General features: G+C 36.4%; 3 protein-coding genes across 3 annotated transcripts in view; 2 read left to right on the plus strand and 1 right to left on the minus strand.

Annotated features, from left to right (window-relative positions):
• Nucleotides 1-376: 376 nt before the first annotated feature.
• On the plus strand, nt 377-2,488 carry LOC117987108 (rhodanese domain-containing protein CG4456-like). The gene is made up of 4 exons (XM_034974067.2): nt 377-726; nt 869-1,063; nt 1,885-2,047; nt 2,192-2,488. Exons 1-4 carry the CDS (start codon nt 618-620, stop codon nt 2,241-2,243), a joined length of 519 nt encoding a protein of 172 aa, XP_034829958.1. The 5' UTR covers nt 377-617; the 3' UTR covers nt 2,244-2,488.
• Nucleotides 2,489-3,020: 532 nt separating this feature from the next.
• Prx4 (Peroxiredoxin 4) lies at nt 3,021-5,256 on the minus strand. The gene is made up of 4 exons (XM_034974061.2): nt 4,969-5,256; nt 4,772-4,889; nt 3,852-4,257; nt 3,021-3,648 (listed from the first exon to the last, which is right to left on the minus strand). The coding sequence occupies exons 1-4, from the start codon at nt 5,138-5,140 to the stop codon at nt 3,595-3,597; spliced, it is 750 nt and encodes a 249-aa protein (XP_034829952.1). The 5' UTR covers nt 5,141-5,256; the 3' UTR covers nt 3,021-3,594.
• Nucleotides 5,257-9,922: 4,666 nt separating this feature from the next.
• Nucleotides 9,923-23,166, plus strand: part of LOC117987231 (histone-lysine N-methyltransferase 2C-like) — a 65,925-nt gene continuing 52,681 nt past the window's right edge. The window contains 12 exon segments of the mRNA XM_069502011.1: nt 9,923-10,063; nt 10,231-10,318; nt 10,599-10,809; nt 11,200-11,340; nt 11,819-12,091; nt 12,392-12,668; nt 12,856-12,970; nt 13,651-13,770; nt 14,262-14,551; nt 14,979-15,058; nt 15,559-15,692; nt 16,547-16,641. Of these exon segments, the coding sequence (XP_069358112.1) occupies nt 10,231-10,318; nt 10,599-10,809; nt 11,200-11,340; nt 11,819-12,091; nt 12,392-12,668; nt 12,856-12,970; nt 13,651-13,770; nt 14,262-14,551; nt 14,979-15,058; nt 15,559-15,692; nt 16,547-16,641 (1,824 nt within the window). The 5' untranslated portion in view covers nt 9,923-10,063.

Consider the following 23,166-nt stretch of genomic DNA (forward strand, 5'->3'; position numbering starts at 1 on the left):
AGAAAGAGAGCACAGATAAAGTTACAAATGTGATACAGAGACGCAGCTAGCCTATTTTTTGTCCCTTATCGTGTGACTGGTTTTTTTCAAGAAAACATACAAGGAATGCAACTTTAGTTGTAAAACAAACTTTGAGAATTCGTGGTGTCATTGTATTTCTCATTAGTTATTTACTAATTACTTGTTTTCACATAAAAACGTTTAATACAAATATTGTTGATCGGTTAACACAAATATTGACTACTAAACAATGGTAATAATTGTCGTGTTATTCTTCGTTACGTCGTGCTATTGCTATCTCATACGCAGTTACATAGTACATCAATCTAGCTTTATTACTCTATCTACGATGCTGCTAATCATCTGGCATGTCATCAAGAACAAGAACATATGTTAAAAGTACTCTGTGACAAGAACTAAGAAGTAAATTACACAATTAAATATAAAAATTTAATTTTAATTTATTTCGGCGGCTAAAGACAAAGCATAAAAGCAAGGAACATATTATTTACTCTGCTAAAAGACATAAGAGATTGCGAAAATCACTGACCTAACAAACAATAACACGTGATTTTGAAAAACTAAACTTGTAGGTACTTAATAATAAAATAATAATTATGTTGCGACGGGTTGTAAATAACAACATTGCACTGCAAATCCAGTTTTTAAGGTCAGCTGTTCAACCGGCACTACGATGTACAAGAAGTATTTCTGCTTCTGCTATTCGTAAGTATTCACCCTACAATCTACATCAATAAAAATGAGTGTACGTACACGTACGTACGTTGTACCTAATAGACAATATTCAATGTACTCTGTGCTAATCTGTGATGAAGTACTTACTATAATATTCATTTATCATTAACAGATGCGGTCCATGTAAAAAACACTCATACCGTGCCTCAACGTCTCTTCTCTGAGAAAGTTAAGGTTGACGAACTTACTGTTGATTATAACCAGGTCAAAAGTGCAACAACTAATGAAAAAATCTTGATTGTTGATGTTAGAGAACCCGAAGAAGTGAAGGAACATGGAAAAATTCCTAACAGCATTAATATTCCATGTAAGCTTCACACCTCTATCTATATATATAAAAAGCTGACTGACTGAACCGTCAATGCACAGCTCAAACCACTGGACGGATTAAGCTGAAATTTGGCATGCAGATAGCTATTATGATGTAAACATATTATGCGAAGAAAGGGTTTTTTAAAATTCACTCCCTTAGGGAACTGTAAAAGAGTCATTAAAATCGGTGCAGTAGTTTCAGAGTTTATTGATTTCAAACAATTAATCTATCCTCTTATAATATTAGTATATACTCGTACATATATCTAGATGTGCACACTGCATAGTTTTAGTCATAGTATAGTACCCACCAGCCATCACACATTTTTAACAATTGTGGTGCAATTTTCACAAACAACTTTTGCTAGCACCAAGCATGTTTATTTGATGTGATTGTAAAGGTCAAATTTAAATGGGTCTACACTGGACAGTCCACCATGCTTCGATCGCTCGCAGCAGAATCACGATCACGCAAAGTTGCGGTGAGCAGTCGTGGCTGTGGAAGTCCCGCACGCGATCGAAGCGCACGTGCTAGAGCGTGCGCTTCATACCACGCACGATCAGCAGCTAACTGATCCAACGTAGTTTTTTTTTTGGGTGTGTTGGTCATTGGAACAGCACAGTAGGATTTGACGCACAACAGACGGAAACATTTAAGTGCGAAAACCAGCCCAGAGTGAAGAAGCACAGTAGGATTGCTTATTTCCTAGATTGAAGCAATACGATCCACATTACATACTCCACAATTCTGGAATTCATGGATCGGCCGGTGTATACCCTAGCTAATCTGCAATACTAATGTTCTTGTTATTACAGTGGGCAATGTCTCAATAGCTTTAGGCACCATGTCAGAAATTGAATTCCAAAACATATACAAAAGGCCAAAACCTACAGAAGACACTGAAATCATATTCTACTGTATGATTGGGAAGAGGTCTGGAATGGCACAGCAAAATGCTATAAACTTGGGATTTAAGAAGTTAGTACTGAAAACTTAATTTTAGTCTAATTAAAGTTTCTTTAGAGTAAGGCCTTGCCTAGAGGAATGTGCCAAAACTCAGGATATTATGTAGAAACTATAGTATACTATTCACCTTACACCTAACACCTTATTCTTTTTCAGTGTGAAAAATTATCTTGGTAGTTGGACTGATTGGGCAAGCAAACTTCATTAACTAATTAATTAATAGTTCAATACAATTATGGTGTTTAACGCTTAGCTGGCAGAAGAAAGATAAATGGTATGAATAAAGATGGTTTAATTACCTATGTAATTGGAAAGGATGGAAACTATTTAGCAGTGGGCTGTGAGTGGAAGTATGAAAGGTGCCAATGCAGAACTGGAGAATTACATTATTTCAATTATTTATTGTTACCAATTTTTTTTGTTACATTTTGTTTATTAATAAAACACATTCTTACAACATCTAGTGTTTTATTTTTGTTCAACCAATTACTATAATTTAAAATGGTGACAAGAACTCTGCAATGAATGTAGGTACATTATTACATAGAGTGTAATCTATACTATTATATAAAGAGGTAGTTTGTTTGTAGGGGGTAATTTGGAACTACTGAACCGATTTTAAAATTCTTTCACCAGTAGAAAGCTACATTATTCCTGAGTGACATAGGCTATACGGGATCTTTAAAAACCTAAATCCACGCGGGAGAAGCCGCGGGGATCAGCTAGTAATAAGATAAACCTGGGTGGCCAATTTAAACTGTTGAAAATTATTATCATTAGTTGTTATATGAAGTAGGTATCGAGTTTTATCGAAAAACAACAATAATCATTAATATTGTAGATAATTTTCTAATCATTCAAAGCAGTGGAAATATTTTAGTTTAAAGCCTTTAGCAGATCGACGCATTCGCGGTAGCGATCTTTAAAGTCATGAAATGATATGTCTGTCTACTAAGTAATAAGTATTTATAAAGAAAACTAAGACTAAAATATAAAAATAAATTTACTACTTTTCATTAGTTATTATTCCATATAGACAATGCATTGTTGTATTATACATCAGTCTTAAACTGGACAGACATATAATACAGATAATAGTAGAAAATACAAATACCTTTTCAGAGTATTTAAACACCTACCTGTTCATCTAATTTTAAAGATAAAAATTATACTTATATTACACATACAATATAAATAGTGAGCAAATTGCAAAAGTATAAATTTATATTTCACTGATTAATTATTATTTTTATGTTACCACATACCACAATGGCAAGACTATGTTTAATTTAATTGTGATGATGTGAATTGTGACATAGATTCCATTGAAAATTAAATTTTTATTTAAATTAAATTTCTATTAGGAACGTTTTTCTTCTTATTTTGCTTTGTGGCTTTCAGTAAAAAAACGTTTTTATCAAAACAATAATATTGTCATTGTAATCTCAGATAAAAGTAGATGAAATGTTAATAAATTCATTATTTTTTACTTTTAATCTCAAACTAACTGGGAAGACTTAACTAAACAAGGAATGGTTGGAAGTCATCTAAAATGTCTGTTAATCAGCAACTTTTTGGAAGTACTTCTTCTTTTCAGAGGGGTTGGGAATTATCTGAAAAACAAAAATAGTTACCTGAAAATATCTTGTTTTATGAAAGATGGCTAATCAAATACAGGAAAAATATTAATGTTATGTACTTTAATGTGACATATTAAGTTGTAGCATTTTGCCCGTTTTTTGTATTCAATTAAAATATTTAAAGATCAATTTTGGGCACTTCAGTTGTATTTCAAATTTTATTCAGTAATACTTACAGTATCCTGCCCTGGTTTCCATCCAGCTGGGCATACCTCTCCGTGTTTATCAGTATACTGGAATGCTTGCACCAGCCTCAAGGTCTCATCAACAGACCTGCCCACTGGCAAGTCATTCATCGTGATTTGCCTCAGAATGCCTTTATCATCAATTATGAACAACCCTCGCAGTGTATGACCCAAGTCTTCTAAATACACACCATAATCTTTTGCAATAGAATGAGTAAGATCACTTAGAAGTGGTAAGTTTATTTTGCCAAGTCCTCCTTCTTTTCGGGGAGTGTTTATCCAAGCAAGGTGAGTAAAGTGTGAGTCAACTGAACATGCCACTACCTCAGTGTTGATTTTTTTGAATTCTTCTACTCTTTCAGAGAATGCCAATATTTCAGTTGGGCATACAAAAGTGCTGAAAATAATACTGAATGTAAAATTTACTAAATTAAATTTCACATTTTATTACATAGAGAGATAAGTTCTAAAAAATAATGTTGAATTAATTTGAAGTAATTTGCCAAATAAAAAAGATTTAATTAATAAAGCTGTGGAAGCTGGTAGTTAAAACCTGTAGATCCTTATCAACAGGTCACAGGTTGTAGTGTTATGAAAATTTATGTGCTTTTTAGTGAACTGCAGGAAACCTATTTCTAGATATATCCGAATATATATAAACCCGCCAACTTGTAATAAATCTGGTTGATATGTTCCTATATCATGTTCCTATATCTTATGACTTAATGTTACACATTTGCAGTGCCTTGCTACATACAAACTCATATACTATATTTGCCGCGCCTCATCGCTCAAGCACGCTTTGCTATATACAAACTCATATAAACTATATTTGCCGCGCCGCTCAAGTGCGCTGGGACCTTTAGTGGGTGCTAACTCAGTGGTATGTTGTACAAATAGGATATACTTACAAATCTAATGGGTAAAAGAAGAACACTAAATATTTTCCCTTGAAACTAGACAAAGAGAGCTGTGTAATCTCTCCATTTACTACTGCCGTCGCCTCCCACTCCGGGGCCGGTTTCGATACTAAAACCAAACAAAAAAATAATTCTGTAATTTACCTATAAAGAAGACAACGATTATAAGTTTTTCTAATAAGACATACTCATAGCTTTTGTAAATTGTAATTTATGATCAATTTTTCGAGCACCGCCGGGAAACACATTGCCGCTGCCGAAAGAATAGCAGGAGTCGCTTTCAAATAGCGTAGAATGGACACAATTAGAAAGTAAACTTATTACTAAAATTAACTTTGTAGCCACCGGTATCCCTGCCATTTGTATAAGTAAAAGCACTGCTTTAATTACTTTTAATTATAAAAATATAACCATAACCATGTACAAATTGAAAACAAACAAGCTCAGTGTTTGACACGTAGATATTCCATTTCCATATCAATACTCCTTTCATATATTTACAAAGTACTCTGTGAATACTCCAAAGAGTATTATATTCACAGAGTACATCATAGAGATAGTATTTATACAATGTACTCTGTGGCATAGACAATACACTGACACCAAGATAATCTATGACTGACACTATATCTATCTCAGAACAAGGACTGATATCCACAGCCATACGAGCATTACGAGCATAGATTATGTACCTATACCTGCATACGAGCCATCACAGGCGAGCCCAGGGCGAGCCATACACAGAGTACTTTTAACATATGGAAATAGAGTACTATCTCGCGAGCTAATAGTGGCAACAGCTTAGGAGCGCCATCTGTATCTGACGAATGGAACTAATATTTATAATATGTACATACCTACCTATATTATATAGACTGCTTTATAGGTTCATACCTATACATATAATACATACATATAGGACTGCTATGGAAGGTAGGATTGTGTTCAGATTAATTATTTATTAATATTTGACTCCCTTACAATTTAACATATCATGTAAATTTAAAAAAAATCTATAATAATTAATCTGAACACATATTTTTAAATAATAGAAATTTTTGGATTCTAATCTTTATTTTTACCAAAATTAATCCTAATCACTCTTCCTTATCCTAAAACAGTTTATAAAGTTGCCTGAGGACTGGGGTCTGGTGCCGAGTAGTTTAGTTTCAAGATATCAATATTATGAATCCAGGTCATAAAACGATCCAAATCTTTTGCACGATTTGGAAATTCATGCAGGACATTTTCTAAACCTGAAAAGTAAAAATATGAGTATCTTAGTATGGTCACAAGTTCATAACATGTTCACTAAATCTGACTCAATTAATCTAATCACATCTAATCTGAGGTCGGGGGTTCAATCTAGGGCATGCACCTCTAACTTTTCGGAGTTGTGTGTTTTAACTAATTAAATATCACTTGCATTAACGGTGAAGGAAAACATCGTGAGGAAACCTGCATGCCTGAAAGTTCTCCATAATGTTATCAAAGGGTGTGAAGTCTACCAATCCGCACGTGGCCAGTGTGGTAGACTATGCCTAAACCCCTTCTCACTCTAAGAAGTGACCCGTGCTCTGTAGTGAGCCAGCGATGTGTTGATCATGATAGGAATTTGGTCTAGAAAAACTAAAGAAATACCTACTTCTTTATGCAAATAAACTTGTAAATAGGTGCTTTCGAATCGTCAAGAGAATCTATCACTGGATCGGAACGCCCAATACTTAAAGAAAAACCTATGCGTGAACCATATTGTCATCAAGTTCAAGGAATTTAATAAAAATTGCATTCAAGGATTAAAGTAGATATGACCGGTATTACAATGGAATTTACAAACCTGCAGTGAACCTGAACAGCCTGGAATACAGCCCCTCTTGTAAGAAATGTTCACTAAACTTAACTAGTACCTAACTACAACTATACTGGAGTCCTGTCTCGTAAATAAACACTGGAGTTCTGTCTCAAAACACTGGAGTCCTGTCTCAAAACACTGGAAGTCTCTGTTTCAAACATGGGTACGGAAAACTTAAAATTTCTTTGGTCTCAAAACACTAGAATCTCTGACAGCTTACTTAGCGTGGGTTAGGTTCACTGATTTGCTAAACGTAGCGTGAAATCACTAAAAACTGGCTTTAAATAGTTACAAAAGGTATTGAAAATAGCAAAATCAGAAAACATTACGACCGCCAGCACAGACCAGGTTGTTTGCCCAATTTCTACCATATCAATAGCAAAAAATTGTCTGACAATTTTATTTTGAAGAATATTTATTAAATCAATGATACATACCAAAGGTAGAACCAAATAAAATATTGGTAAATAGAAATTAATTGTTAGAGAATATTTTTTTCTTTAAAATACAAATATGTTAATGTAAACTAAACTACCAATTTGGTAGAAAAATTAAACATGGGATGCCTTGACCACAGAATAATATATCGAATTTGTCCAGTCACAGTAGCGCGGTCTGCTATTGACTTTTGGTACTAAATGAATTGAAGTACCATGCTATTTGTTCTAAGATTGATGACCCTGGAGCCATACCAGCTCTGTGGCAGGCCCTGTCAACTGAGGGCCATAAAAGATGCATCAGTCCATTTCTTTCGCACTTTCTATTCCTCTTTCGAAATCCACAGGACTATCTCGCTCCACTCACACAGTATTAAAGGCACATGTACATACAGCACACCTATGATATTTTTTGCTCAAATCTTATTGGTCGGTGATTAGATCCAATCGGCTTTCATTACATAGAATTTCGAAATAAAACATGTCGGTTTTGAGAGATTTTATAACCTAACCTAAAAAACTCAATTTTTCTCCTTTAATCCATTGCGAGAGTTTAAACCTTGAAGTGTGCTGCAGTTATAACAGGATATTCGTTTTATATTTCTATTTTCAGTTTTTTATGATTTTGTTTTAATTGAGAGATATAGTGGATGTGCTCTTTAAACTTGCCTGCCTAATTTAGGCTTAGTAATAATTGTTAGTGTTTCTAAATACCTAGTATCCTTTTTATCTGATATGAGGCAGTGTAGTGTACCTAAGTGTAAAAGCACCCTACATTTACACGCCGTACCTTTTACCGACACAACTAGATGGAAAGCATGGTTGATTAACTGTACATATTTGCGTAAGTACTCCCTTAGGCAATTAAAAAATGTCAGGATTTGCGAATTCCATTTCTTACCTCGGTATATCGTAAATAATAGATTGACAAAAGATTCAATTCCCACGCTGAATTTGCATATTACAGACTGGTAAACCCCTCGATGTTAACATAGTCGATATCCCATCGACTTCACAAACAGACAAACAAAGTAGGAATGAGCAAGCTTCTGTTATTTCAAGTCCTATAGATTTAGTAAATCCCTTGCCAAATATCCCGATTCCTGACAAACAGAAGTCACTAGATTTAATTCAGCACTCTATTTTAGAGCCAACAACTTCTATTACTCATTACTCTCAACCACTGAGTCATAAATATATCATATATATGATGTCCACAATAATTTTCAGAAGAAGGACTTGCTCATCGGGAGTCGGCGTGCTCAGTGGGACTACATCGAGAAGCTGTTTGCTGTTGATGGTGTGGCAGGTGTTGGATGGTCTACCAAATTAACAGACAAGCATGTGAAACCAAATTGATGGCAAGTAACTGAACATTTGTTTTGTAACAATAGCTTTGTGATAATGTCCTTGCCATGGAAAAAATCCAATAAAACTATGGTGCGCAGACCTTAGTTATTGGTACTAAAACTTCTTGTTTTCGTGGTGTCTATGTTATCACGTTTTTGAAAGCACTGTCTCTGAAACTATGGGTTGTAGACCCTGTTGTTGGTCAATTTTAAGTTTCAGCTTACAAATATCTCATCACGTGATCACATAGACACCATAAAAACAAGAAGTACCAATAACCAGGGTCGGCGCCCAATAGTGTCGAAGATAATTATGAGCATACTAGGTGATGCCAGCGACTGCGTGGATTTTCATTTTTCAAAATCCCGCGGGAACTCTTTGATTTTCCGGGATAAAAAGCAGCCTATATGTTAATTCAGGGTATAATCTATCTCCATTCCAAATTTCATCCAAATCCGTTCAGCTGTTTTTGTGTGATTGAGTAACAAACATCCAAACATCCACACTTTCACATCCATACTAATATTATAAATGTGAAAGTGTGTCTGTCTGTCTGTCTGCTAGCTTTTCACGGCTCAACCGTTCAACCGATTTTGACGAAATTTGGTACAGAGATAGCTTGCATCCCGGGGAAGGACATACACTACTTTTTATCCCGGAAAATTGAAGAGTTTCCACAGGATTCTTAAAAACCTAAATCCACGCGTACGAAGTCGCGGGCATCGGCTAGTTTATAATATTAACATTAGGATTAGGATAATTAGGTTTAGGATAGTATAATTATGAGCATAAAAGATAATTTTTTGAACAAAAATTTGAATCCTAATGAATTTCCAAACTACTCAGTTAAATTCTTTAATTATATTTTAAACCCAGTGTCTACTTTAAATCTAAATTGCATTATCAAATTTAGTTTATTAACATAATTATCTATAAAAAAATAACTATGCATTACAGGTGAAACTTGCTGCGCAAGTCTTCAGCAGAGATGTGGCCCACAGCTTAAGAATACAGATGAACACTTATCGTCAACTACAACTGGAACATGGTTATTGTCTATTCTAAATAAAGTTTTTATATTTTGATAAATTTGATTGATTTTTTTTTGAAAAACTAAATTCCTTAATAAATTATTAGTAGGATTACCGATAAATACTGAAAATCGGTAATTAATAGCAAAACCGTTAAAATCTGTAAAAAGGACATCACTACAAAGTTACGGTTTTCCTGCTGTCACGCCATCCCTAATTTACGACAATCCGGGCATATAATTGCTATATATTATATAAAGTTAGAAAGAGATGGTCCTGTGGATTCTCATAGTAAAAACCAATAAAATGTGAGACAGACGATCACTACAACAATGACAATTTGTTATATAAATTCCTTGCCTCCCACTTCCCCTTACTACTGAAACAAACATCGTCTATGGAGTTGGTGGTCTGTATCCTATATGTTATTGGTCTGTGCTCTGTGGTGTGCATCGCATTTTCGCATTTCGCGATCGCTACGAATGTTATTTTGTACTTTCGTAATACAATATTATTATTTTTTGCATAAAATAAACTAAAAATGATTTTGTTATCACATTTTATATCATTCTTCTGAGCTCAGTAGCCTTCCTGTCCATCGCAATAAATTGCGGTAAGTTCATGGGCGCACTTCGCAAGTATCCACTTGTCGTTCATTATGGCCGTCTGATTACATTATGTTTTGTGTTTGGAGTCGAAAAGTGAATAATGCCCGTTAAAAAGTGCAGTTTAGTGTGTTTACGCGTATACTTTAAAGTTTACATGTGTTATAAATTATAGATGGACGGACCAGACGAAGGGGTCCTGGAAGTGGATTTATTAGCTGACGATGGATCAGATGATGAAAGCGAGGTTCCACCGTCTGCAGGTACTGATAATTTTTATTTGTAGCTACAAGAGAATTTCCTATATTGAAAGGCTAACAACTTTTGATTTGGGCAACAGACCCTTGTACCAGCGTCTGTAACCTTTACAGTCAATGGGCATAATTGATGTTTGCTGTAACTAAAACTTGCTTACACGCGTAGTATACATCATTTAAAGAAAATTAGCTGGCTTTTTTAAATCATCACACTATTAATCTACAAGTAATCTATATTATGTATATATAACATTATATATTGTAAATCACTAGTAACTTCCTATAGACTTCTATCCGGGCCCAGCGTCAACACCAACATCATGTGCCTCTTCTCCTCGTGGCGAGGAACCAGCATCCCCACTGTCCGTGGTGTCACAACCAGCATTCTTCCACCACCAGACCTACACGCGACCGTTCTTTACATCAGGCAGAAGGGGTCCGGGGAGACCACGCAAAGAGGGGGCAAAACTGGCTCGAGAAGGAAAAATAGTCAGAAGGTAATAATAATAATGTACATATTATTGGAATTTAATAGTGTAGGTAACTATTAATAGAATAATAGTGACCTATCTATGACCTTTTTAATTAACTGACCACTTTTAGTTTTATTCTACACTAGCTGATGCCCGCGACTTCGTCCGCTTGGAATTAGGTTTTTCAAAAATTCTGTGGGATTTCTTTTATTTTCCAGGATAAAAAGTAGCCTATGTCACTCTCCAGGTCTTTATCTATACCCATGCAAAAAATCACGTCAATCCGTTGCGCTATTGCGACATGATTGAAGGACAAACCAACAAACAAACACAGTTTCGTATTTATAATAGGGGTACTGATTAAGACTGTAAGAGTCAATTAGAATTATAGCTCTTGAATTTGTATTGTTGCAGATATAGGGGTAACCTCGCTGGCTCTGTCAGAGGGGCAAAGAGACATAGAGGCAGTCGGGATGAAGCCCTTGATGAAATGATTGATGAAGATGATTTTACAATGCCAGCCCCAGAAGAACCACCATACATACCAGAAAAATGGTTAGTATTAAATACAGTGTGTAATTAAATTCAATTCCCAATTATTGGCTTTTAGGTAGAAAGCTTTTTTATTTATATGGTTTTATAAAGCAGCGTGAGACAGGGAAAAATGGTGAAGTCTAGAGGAGGCCTATGTCCAATCAGGACAACCTGATCTGTAAATTGCTGGTGTTACCAATTTTTGGAATAAATTATGTAGGATAGGATAATTAAATAATACGAAATAAGAAATCAGTAATACGGTTAGTTAGTAATATAAGATGTATAACTAATTGTTTCAGAGAATAAAGGCTATTTTTTTTTGTTTTAAAAAGCAGCGCTGCAGTTGCGCTGCCTCCTTGCGGCACTTTGCAGCTACTTTGAAGGCGCCCTTAGTGATTTGAGCTGTACTTATGTTGATAACCCATCACTTAGTTTCTCCTTTTACCTATACTTATAAATATTTGTGTCTTTGGATCATGAAACACAATAATTTCAGGCCTGGCAAAGTATGTGCCTTATGCAACCTGAGCGAGCGCAGTCAACTTGGCCAGGGGGAGATGCGTCAGTTTGTCTGCATCGTCGAGTCGGACGGCAGCACCACTCCGGTGGTGTCCAACTCTGGTGGCGCCACGCCCACCAGCACGCCGACTACGCCCGTACTGGCCATGCCTGCAGGGCTGGCGTCACCGCCACCAGAGCTGATGGATGGTAGCCAACAGCAACAGACGATGCCGTTAAGCAGACGGCAGAAGGCTTTTAATAAATGCAAGTAAGTATACTTATTTTTTTTTAAATTTCATTACAAGTCAGTCCTTAACTGCAGTCTCACATGATAGTAAGTGTGCAAAAAAGTGAACCAGAATCAACGAAAGTAAGACATCAGAAAGCTTTATTATTTTCATTGATTCTGGTGTCTATAGGTTTTTCCTGTAATTTTCCTATAAGGTTTATTAATGAATCAAAAAAACCACAAGTTTTGTGGTTTTTTTGACTAGCACTTGACTAATTTTCAATATTGGCAAGCAGCAAAAAAATTATGTGCTTTAATCTAAATTTATCATTTTAAAAGGACCCCATTATACAACATGGAGCACACAGATGAACTATCCATCATCGGGTTTCTGGAGACCCTAGAGCTACCTGCTGTGGTATCATCTGGGATGCTGTACGTCCACCGTTGCTGCCTTGAATTCAGCCCGCCATTTCAAGACCAAGTGGCAGCTGCGTGTAACTCTGAAGAAGATAAGGAACAGATAGAGGAGGCTAGGGTCAGAGGAGTTGTGACCGCAGCCCTGAGTAGAAAATGTGCCTTCTGTCAGCGACATGGTGCAAGCGTTCCTTGCAAGGTTAGTGTTACTTGTTTAACAAATTATGAACCCCACAGTCCTTTTTTTTCTAAACTTCATCTATGTCTATCTGTTCTTGAATTGTTGGAATACACGTTAGTGTGCAACTTATGTGTATTCTAAACCTAAATAAATTGAATACATTTAGCTGAGAAAGTAATTTAGAGTCATGTATCATTTGTTGCAGATGAGTTGTAGTAAATATTTCCACCTGCCTTGTGTCCTTGCTTCCGGCGGCTTTATGGACTTCCAGACGAGATCGTCGTTTTGCAAGGATCATTTATATCAAGTGCCAGTTGAGTGTAAGTAATTATGTTGATCTACCAATCCGCACTTGGCCAGCATGGTAGACTATGGCCAAAACACCTCTCAATCTGAGAGGAGACCTGTGCTCTGTAATGAGCCGGTAATGGGTTGATCATGATGATGAATATGTTGATGGTCGCAAGAATTCTTTACTGTCTAGTCACGCTACGGTCTAGTTCACAAAAACAAATTACTTTCTAGTTTGCAAGAATAAATTCTTGTTTAGAGTACAATAAATTACTACATTAAATATATTGCTATCTAGTTTATAAGAATACATTCCTATTGAGTTCATAAGAATACATTCTGATCTAGTTCACAAGAACACACTAATATTACATTCTACTTTACAACTTTTGCTGTTCCTGTGTCGTTCACAAGAAGGTTTCAAATAATTCATTCATATCCAGTCCACGAAATCACACTACTGCCAAGTTTCCAAGAATAAATTCCTGGATAGTATTTCACAAATTATTGGTACAGTACGCGCCCGAAAGTAATGTACATTTAGAAGGTATATAAGATAGCTGATTTGTAGAGCGTTGTCCCTGTCGTTGAGACCGACAAAACGTCATGTAGGTATGAGTGACAGAGGCAACGCTCTACAAAGCCGAAATGTCATTCTAAAGGCAGATGTACATTACTTTCTGCGTACTGTAATCGCTTGTCTGTGCAGGTACAGCAGACATTGATTGCCGGACGTGTCGGACCATAGGTGACATATCGAACTTGATGACGTGCGTGATTTGCGGCGGCCACTACCATGGCACTTGCGTGGGACTCGCTCAGCTGCCTGGTAAGTTACTGCATAGACAGCCATGCTCCATGAAGTGTAGCCGAGCTGCTATGTGCGAACAGGACGGCTGGCGTCGATCGTCGTCGGCTCGTATCAGCTGTGGTACATGCGTTCATTCAACTAGGTGTCCAAACTTGCAGGATTAAAAAATTTTTTTTTGTCAAAATATAACAGGGTTTAAAAAAATATTGAAATCGATTCTGTTACTGATTCTGAACAAATTACTTTCAGGTCTTGCTTATACTAAAGCTAACGTATATGACTTGTTGTTTAAGGAGCGTCCTTGGGCACCAGAGCTAGCGAACTTATTTAATTATTGTATTGTACTATACCTGACTTTCGAGCGCTTTTATAAATTTAAATCAAAGAATAAATAAAATAACAATTTTTATTGTTTGATATTTAAAAAAAGATTAGCTAAAAGAAGATAACGGCTAGTGTAGCGTTGTGCTCGGGGATGCACCTTAAATAAAGGCATTGTGTGGGTGCAGGGGTCCGCGCGGGCTGGTCGTGCCGCGCGTGCCGCGTGTGCCAGGTGTGCCGCGGCGAGGCGGGGCCGGGCGCGGGCGAGGCGCGCGCCGTGGCGTGCGAGCACTGCGACAAGCTGTACCACGCCACGTGCCTGCGCCCCGTCATGGCCACCGTGCCTAAGTACGGCTGGAAGTGCAAGTGTTGCCGCGTGTGCAGCGACTGCGGCGCGCGCTCGCCCGGCGCCGGGCCCTCGTCGCGCTGGCACGCGCACTACACCGTGTGCGACTCGTGCTACCAGCAGCGTAACAAGGTGAGTCACTCACACTATGGGTAAGATCTATAGAGCGCACTCTGACTTAAGACAGAGTTAAAAGGAGACAGAGCTATATCTCCCACAAAATCTGTCTCGTTTTAACTCAATCTTAAGTCTGAGCAAAGTCAAAGTTCGCTCTATAGATCTCAGCCTGTGTCTCACTACGTTCACCTGTCATGGCCACCATGACAAACTACGGTCACCTATCATGGGCACCGTGCCCAACTACTTTCACCTGTCATAGCCACCGAGGCCAACTGCGTTCACCCGTCATGACCAGCATGCCTAACAACGTTCACTAGTCATTCCCACCTTGCAAGTATATTTTTGGCTGCTTGGCGCCATTTACAAATGTGAAAAAATTAATTGTTAAACCATATAATATAAGCTATCAAATAAATGATTGTTAATTTTATTTATGTAGGGCTCGTGCTGTCCGGTTTGTCGCCGCGCCTACCGCGCTGCCGCGTATCGTGATATGATACGATGTTCTACTTGCCGCAGGTATGCTGGACACACAAACACATTAACAGACACACACACACACAGAAATTAAGCATTGTCCTTTGGAATAACTCGAATTTTTCCGAAGTTAAGACTGCAATTTGAGACTGAATTAATTAATCAAGTTACAGTATCAACTTCGAAAAAATTCGGATTGTCAAACTGATCTTCCCAATTACTTGATGGTACTTTTAAGTTTGAAAGATCATTTTTTGCATATATGTATTGCATTTTTGCATGAGATTTATTGCATATTTGATCAGGCATCAAATCCATACTAATATTATAAATGCGAAAGTGTGTCTGTCTGTCTGACTGCTAGCTTTTCACGGCTCAACCATTCAACCGATTTTGACAAAATTTGGTACAGAGGTAGCTCGCAACCCGGGGAAGGACATAGGCTACTTTTTATCCCGGATTTTTTTAAAAAAACCTAAATCCATGTCGTGGGCATCAGCTAGTATACAATAAATTGAACATTAGTCTTTGCACTTCAATAGATACGTGCACGGCCTGTGCGACCCAGAAGCGGATCCCCAACAATACAGGCAGAGGAAAGAACAGAACCCAACTTACGAATACAGCTGCACTATTTGCAAATCAAACTTACAACTGACGGGATCCAAATCTGGATGTGAGTTACATTTAGTTTACTTTTTTTTTAAATTCAGACCTAGTTAGCCCTTGACTGCAATCTCACCTGGTGCCCCTGGTGGTAAGTGATGACGCAGTCTAAGATGGAAGTGGGCTAACCTGAGTATGGCAGTTATTATTAAACCCAAACGCCTTTGGTTTATACACGGCATCGTACCGGAACGCTAAATCGTTTGGCGGCACAACTTTGCCGGTAGGGTGGTAACTAGCCACGGCCGAAGACTCCCACTATACTTTCAACTGAATTATTCTGAGCTACAAGAGTTCAGTAATTATGTAAAAAAATAACAATGAATTTTGAAGAAGAAACTTTTCACAACAGACAAGCAAAGGTTGCCTGGTGGAGATTGCTTTAAGCAATAAGGCCGCCTTTGCATGCAATTGTTTCTTGTTTTGTATGCAGTAAAGTTTTCTATCTATCTATCTATAGTACGCGACAGGTAGAGATGGCGATCGAGGTATGAGATGGGGGGATGCCCTGCACACCGGCACGTCACCCGCGCTCGCCAGCACCGGGTTAGCGTGGGGGCTGCGCGGGTGTGTGGGGCGTTCCCTCCCCGATATTTCTTATACCTATATTTTTGTTGAAAAATTGGATTTTTAACCAACTTCAAAAAAATACTGATTTGATTGACAAGATTTTTTTTTTGCTCTAATCACTGGATTAGAACAGAACGTTTTTATTCAAGTTATCTCAGTGTTTTAGTGATTAACATACTTAGGTTATATTTATATTTATAATTCTAATAAGTTTCTGGATATTTAAGGTGATAGTAAAATGAGTTGCCTTTAATGTATAAGAAAAAGTAGAAGGAAAAGAATTGTTATTTACAGCGTTTGAGGAAGATAATATGGCATCAACGTTTCAAGACTCTTCCTTTGGGGAGGACACACCACAGGACCAAGACCCTCTTGCTATCGAACCTAAGGTATGTGACCAGATCAGACTCCTACTGATACAAACTAACACAATGCTTATCTACACTAATATTATAAAGAGGAAAACTTTGTTTGTTTGTTTGTTTGTTTGTTTGTTTGTTTGTTTGTTTGTTTGTTTGTACTGAATAGGCTCAAAAACTACTGGACCGATTTTAAAAATTCTTTCACCATTCGAAAGCTACATTATCCACGAGTAACATAGGCTATATTTTATTTTGGAAAAAAATAGGGTTCCGTAAGATATTTGGGTTTTTCGGACACAAGGTGTAAAAAATCAACCAGAAAAGTTACTTATTTTGCGTACGCTGCCTAAACTATAAAAGATAGAACCATAAAATGTTCTAATTAATTGTAGATCTTATAAATATCTACAAAAAAGTCCGCGACACACTATACCCATCTATGTCGAGTGAGGCACAGCAACCATTTTTTTATTTAAAAATCTTGAATTTTTTTTGGACTACATTTAAACGCGTTTATTTTACTCATGCTATTAATCCTTATCAAAATAAATGATTTCATCACTAAGAACAGTTTATGGAGATAATATATTTTGGTCTTTGAATGATTAAAATTGGACGTTTGGTTTTGAAGTTATGGCGAAATTAAAATATTACGATTTCTGCTGCACGGCCCGTTGTATTATATAAAGAGGTAATGTCGTTAAGTTTGTTTGTAGTGTGACGTTGTAAATTTTGAACTACTAATTAGCGTTTCGCTTTTAATTAAAATCTATTTTGTTCAAAGTATGTTGGTGCCACCTAGCATCAAGGTGCAGAACTACGCGTGGGTCGATGTTCAGAGTTCATTCGAGCCACAATAGATGGCGTTTGCTTCGTTGTCAATTGTCGTAAAAATAAAACAAAATAATTAAATAAAACCATAATATCATTTGTTTATTGTTAAGTCATTAACAAAACGGTTCTTATAATATATCCTTAGGTTCCGCAAATATTCAAAAATGAATTGGCTTCATGATCGATCTAACTGGGAGCGGCCACACTCGGGTTGCGTCTGGCAACACCGATTGGTGAGATTTAGAATTTTCTCTGGAGTCAACATGTGAAGACGAATTTTTTTCGTTCCAGGAAAATCTCATTCTTTTTCGCCCATGGCTTCGCCTGGGAAAAATACAATAGATAAATTTTAGTCATCCTAACGTATTTCAATGTTTCATCAATTATGGTGAGTGAAAAATCAAGTAATGTGGATTCGACAAAATGGCGGTTTGGTTAGAGAAAATCCTAATTTTATGATTTCATTCCAGTTCCAGTTATTTTATCTTCCCAAATAAATGAGGATAATGGGTTGTGGGTGGACTTCTGAAAACCATTGGTGGCCAGGAGTTCAATAGGTGAGTTGTGTTTGATCGGGAAAATTCCACGTGTCGAAATTTTCACACAGCACAAATTATAATCTTGTTTTTCTTTGTTACAGGGTTTTCGTATTTCCGTTTTCCGTTTGCGTTTTCCGTTTGCGTTTTCGGTTTTCGTATTTATTTCTTTTGCACATTCACGTTGGCAACTTAATTTCTATGGATAAGACTTGGTGAAAATCTTGGTAATGAAACATTTCGGTTGTGAAGAATCAAATAAATGGAGTTTTGGATCTTGGCCGATGCCGTCCAGCTACCCTGCAGTCTTCGCACCTACAAGTAAGCAGATGTTTGTATCCTGTAACAGTTTAGTGAACCTTCTTAGTGTATGTGTACAGTAAGAACCCTGTCTTTACTACTGAGCTTTTATTTTGAAACAATTTTATGAATTTTACTGTGTCATTGTCTATTCCATGCCAATGGCATCTTAAATTTAAAACATAGATCTTATGTACTATCTACCTAAGTCATTCTAATGTATCTAAATTAAGTCTTGGCATTAAGCTAGAATAACTAAGCATTATTAGCCATCATTCTGTATTAAGCGACCCCGGTAAAAGTTACATTAAAAACAATTTTGCCTAACATCTAGCAAATTTCATTTATAACACCTCATATGCATTACAAGGGAGTCGACGGCTAGCTTCTATTCTTTACTAGGTAGATAGATCAAGTAAAGTAAATTAAAATTATTTTTTTTTTCCTCTAATCCTTGTAAGGTGGTAGATTATTCCGTATCCGGGTATATTTCTATTCCGCCCAATTTACCACCCTTACAAATGGCGCCCGAACGTTTTTTTATATAGTTATTTCAGTATATTTTGAGAAATTTTGTGAATTTTATGAAATGTACTCCGCTGATTGTACAATTTTCTAAGTAGTGACACATTGCAAAGAGCACTAGGCTGTTTTTATGGTTAACTAACTAAATAATAACTAATAGTTAGAAATTTTGTTTGATAGTTTAAGTAATTTTCTGAGTATAGTCCAACATTTTTTTTCTTATTTAATTAACACATTATAAATGGTGTTTATGCCGTTCAATTATGTTATTTGACTTACCTTGGAGGTGTATAAGTGAATGTTTGCCTTCAGTTTAGTAATAAACATTGCTTAACTGAGTTGTTGTTGGGTATTGCTTTCAATAGTAAGTACATCTTATGTTTGAAAATTCCGGTAACTTAGTATAATTAAAGTTTTGAAACGCTATGTCCTGTTAACTAGTTACACACATACATTTATAAATACTAAGAGTTACAACTTGTGAAACTAAATATATAAACTATATTCAGAGATTACATTAAGTTCAAGTAGGAAGTTATGAAAAATTTTTTTCAGTGACTTGATACTTCATTATTTTGTTGAAATTTTGTTTAGAGCTGTGTTAAGGTTATGATAAAAGCTACTTCACACACAAAACATGTTAAGTTTAATTGAATGCTGGTAGTTTAAAGTGACATTTAGAAACAGATTTTGTTGTATTTTAGGTTATGTGTTAAAAGTGTAAAGTAACAGCCATCAAACCATTGCACAATCTCTTTGTTTTTTTGAAAGATAATATGCTAGTCAGAGTTCATTGCAACTTTGTTGCCTGTTTACTTTTGTAATTGTAAAGGTTGTAACACACTGTGTACTCATAAAGGTGATACTGCACCTTACAATCATTTATTCAATTTTGGGAAGTTTTATTTTGTTATATTTTGTTTACTATAGTAATAATATGTGCTTGTATTATTAACAATATTTTGGAATAGGAACATAATTGATAAAATAGTTAGGATAGACTTAAGAATATTGTTTTTGTTGTGTATTTTGCTTGTGTATATTTAATAGTTTAAATAACTTCTTTTGGTGTTTGTGTTTAACCAATTTGTATAAGGCTAAACATAGACAGTTACACAAGCTCGATATTTTGTTAAATGTGTTTTGACTTAACACAATGGAACAGACTTTTGCCCAGTTTCATTCACTTTTGAAGGACGAATTGTGTTATGAGGTATCCATTCGTTCCGAAACTCCAGCACCTACAGTGCTAGGTTTAAAGAAACAGTTAAAACAATTAATTCAGGAAATTCCTTCTGAATCAATTTTAGAGACGGATTTCACTTCTGAAAGTGAGTTAGGGGTTATTACTAAAAAACTTCAAGACTTAGAAGATTTATTAAAAAAGTGTTCTGACACTAAAGATAGACATGCCCTCTGTAGGTCTAAAGCTTTAGCTTCACATTTGTACTTTAGAATTTTAAGAATACAGTGTTCCGAACTCAGCTTAATAAGTAGGAAGAGTGAATTACATACAAAGTTGCAGAGTTTGATTTCCAGATTAGATGCTGACAATGAGTCGTCTCACGACGAATCACTGGATTCCGAGAGTACCGCCGTTGACTGCACTGGTGATAAAAATGTTGCCAAGTGGAAGTTACATTTCAACGGACAGGGTGATCCGCGCAGTTTCATCGAACGCGTTGAGGAATATAAAAGATCTTATGGCGTTTCAGATGGAAAATTATTTGTTTCTGCATTTCATCTTTTTACAGGCCGAGCATTGTTATGGTACAGAGGCAACAAATGTCAAGTTTCGTCTTGGTCAGAATTGAAAACTTTATTTTTAGAGGAATTTGATGCAGTAGATTATGACTACAGGTTGCTAGGTGAAATTCGAGCAAGAACACAAGGCTCTGAAGAACCTGTGTCTATCTATTTCGCTATAATGTTTTGCATGTTTCAAGGTTGTCAACACCACTTTCCGAAGAACAAAAGTTACAAATTTTATTACATAATATTCGCCCTTTTTACTCAGAACAATTAGCTCTTGTTGACATTAAGTCTGTCGCAATGTTGAAGGAAAAGTGTCGCAAACTAGAGGCTGCGAGGCAGCGTTCCGCCTTATTTTCTGAGCCTACTAACAGTAAGGCAACTTTAAGTTCAGAGTTTGCTTACAAACAAGTGACAAAACAGATAAACACACTTTCAGTCACACCTGCACCTAAGGTTGATACAAGTAAAGGCACTAATTTTACGAAAACAAATAAACAACTATGTTACAAGTGCGGCAAGGGTAACCATTCCTTTAAATTTTGCAGGACAGTTCCGAAATTTATTAGATGTTTTTCGTGTGGACGTCAGAACTTTACAGTAAAGACATGTCCAAGTTGTAGTAAAAAGGCGACTAGTAAACCCGCTCCGGACAAAAATTCAAAAAACTAATTAGTAAGAACTGTGCAGAGACACAAGTAAAGAACTTGGTCATTAACAACAAAACATCCCTTTTACCTGACACAGTTCTGTATTCAGTGGATAAACGAGACTTTAGGCCACATTTAAAGGTTTTTGTTGACGGTTTTGTGATTACAGGTTTACTAGATTCCGGTGCTTGCGCGTCAATTTTGGGTAACCAGGCGCACAAGGTTTTTTTGAGATTCGGTTATAAACTGCATAGCAGTATTGATACCACATTTTCAGTGGCAAATGGAGACAAACTTGATTGCATGGGTTATATGTTTATTCCGATTACTTATAATTCCGTAACTCACATAATAAAATTTTTTGTAGTACCCTCTATAATAGCGGATGTTATTTTTGGCTGTGACTTTTGGAAAACATTTCAGTTAGCCCCTGGCATTTTTGATAATTTAGAATTAATTAAGGCACCTTCTCAATTTTACAATATTTGTGCGATTGATAATAAACAAATTCATACCATCACTTCTTTTGAAAACTTATCATCTCAACAGAAAGAATTAGCCCAGTCTGTAGTAAATAAATTTTAGATATTTCTTCAGAGAAAATTGGATTGGGTAGAACAAAATTAATTGAACATGTTATTGACACCGGTGATGCCTTGCCAATAAAAATAAAACAATATCCACTTTCTCCCGAAAAGAAGGAAGCTTTAAGTAAAGAGTTAGATAGGATGCTGGAAATGGACGTAGTTACTCCGAGTGAAAGCCCTTGGAATAACCCAGCAATTTTAGTGAAAAAGGCAAATGGAGACTGGAGATTTTGCCTAGATTGCAGGAAATTAAATTCAGTGACAAAGGGGGATTCATACTCAATACCGTACATTCCACAAATTCTAGATAGCTTGAAAGAGGCAAGGTTTTTATCATCGATTGATTTAAGTTCAAGTTTCTGGCAAATTCCGTTAGCTAACGACTCTCAGGAAAAAACCAGTTTTACAGTTCCTGGTAGAGGGTTATTCAAATTTAAAGTCATGCCGTTTGGCCTATGCGGTGCACCAGCACGACAGCAGAGGTTAATGGACCAGTTATTTAATCAAAATTTTTGTAGTGATATTGAAAATGGAATAGTATTTTGTTATATAGATGATATTGTTATTTGTTCTGCTGATTTTGAAACCCATTTAATTTTATTAAACAGAGTTCTGGATAAACTAAAAATGGCTCAACTATCCATAAATTTTGATAAATGTAATTTTTTTAGAAACTCTTTGAAATATTTAGGGTATATAGTGGATGAATTTGGTTTACGCACAGATCCTGGAAAAGTTGCCGCAGTTTTGAACTTTCCGACCCCAAAAACTGCACAGGAGGTAAAGATTTTCCTAGGCACTTGTTCTTGGTACAGGCGCTTTATTAGGAATTTTTCAACCATCGCTGCACCACTCAATAGACTAACGAGTAAAGGAAAGAACGCACCTAAATTTGAGTGGAGCGAACAGGCAGAGGTAGCATTTAATACATTGAAGAATGCGTTGGTAACCGCACCTGTTCTTGCGGTACCGAATTTTGAAAAACCATTCAAAATACATTGTGATGCTTCTGCATATGGTGTTGGCGGTATGCTAACACAAGAAACCGATGGTTGCGATCATCCCATTGCGTATGTCAGTAGGAGCCTAAATAAAAACGAAAGGAATTACAGCGCGACGGAACGCGAGGCTCTAGCTGTGATTTTTGCAGTGGAGAAATTTCAGGCTTATTTTGGTTCCAAGCCAGTTACAATTATCACAGACCATGCATCCCTAAAGTGGTTCTTAAATTTAGAAAATCCCTCAGGACGACTCGCCAGATGGGGTTGTAGATTATCACAGTATAATTTTGTTATCGAACATAGGAAGGGTTGTGATAATGTAGTTCCGGATACCTTGTCGAGACTCATACACGTAGATGTAGTTGGT

Source organism: Maniola hyperantus, chromosome 12 (assembly GCF_902806685.2).
Source record: "Maniola hyperantus chromosome 12, iAphHyp1.2, whole genome shotgun sequence".
In the NCBI taxonomy this organism is placed as follows: Eukaryota; Metazoa; Arthropoda; class Insecta; order Lepidoptera; family Nymphalidae; genus Maniola; species Maniola hyperantus.

Coding starts and splice junctions, on each gene's coding strand:
- LOC117987108 (XM_034974067.2), top strand. CDS start 618: ATGTTGCGACGGGTTGTAAATAACAACATTGCACTGCAAATCCAGTTT. Junction 1,064..1,884: donor TAACAGCATTAATATTCCAT/GTAAGCTTCACA, acceptor TTGTTATTACAG/TGGGCAATGTCTCAATAGCT. Junction 2,048..2,191: donor ATAAACTTGGGATTTAAGAA/GTTAGTACTGAA, acceptor ATTCTTTTTCAG/TGTGAAAAATTATCTTGGTA.
- Prx4 (XM_034974061.2), bottom strand. CDS start 5,140: ATGGCAGGGATACCGGTGGCTACAAAGTTAATTTTAGTAATAAGTTTA. Junction 4,258..4,771: donor TTCTTTTACCCATTAGATTT/GTAAGTATATCC, acceptor TATTATTTTCAG/CACTTTTGTATGCCCAACTG. Junction 3,649..3,851: donor GGAAACCAGGGCAGGATACT/GTAAGTATTACT, acceptor TTTGTTTTTCAG/ATAATTCCCAACCCCTCTGA.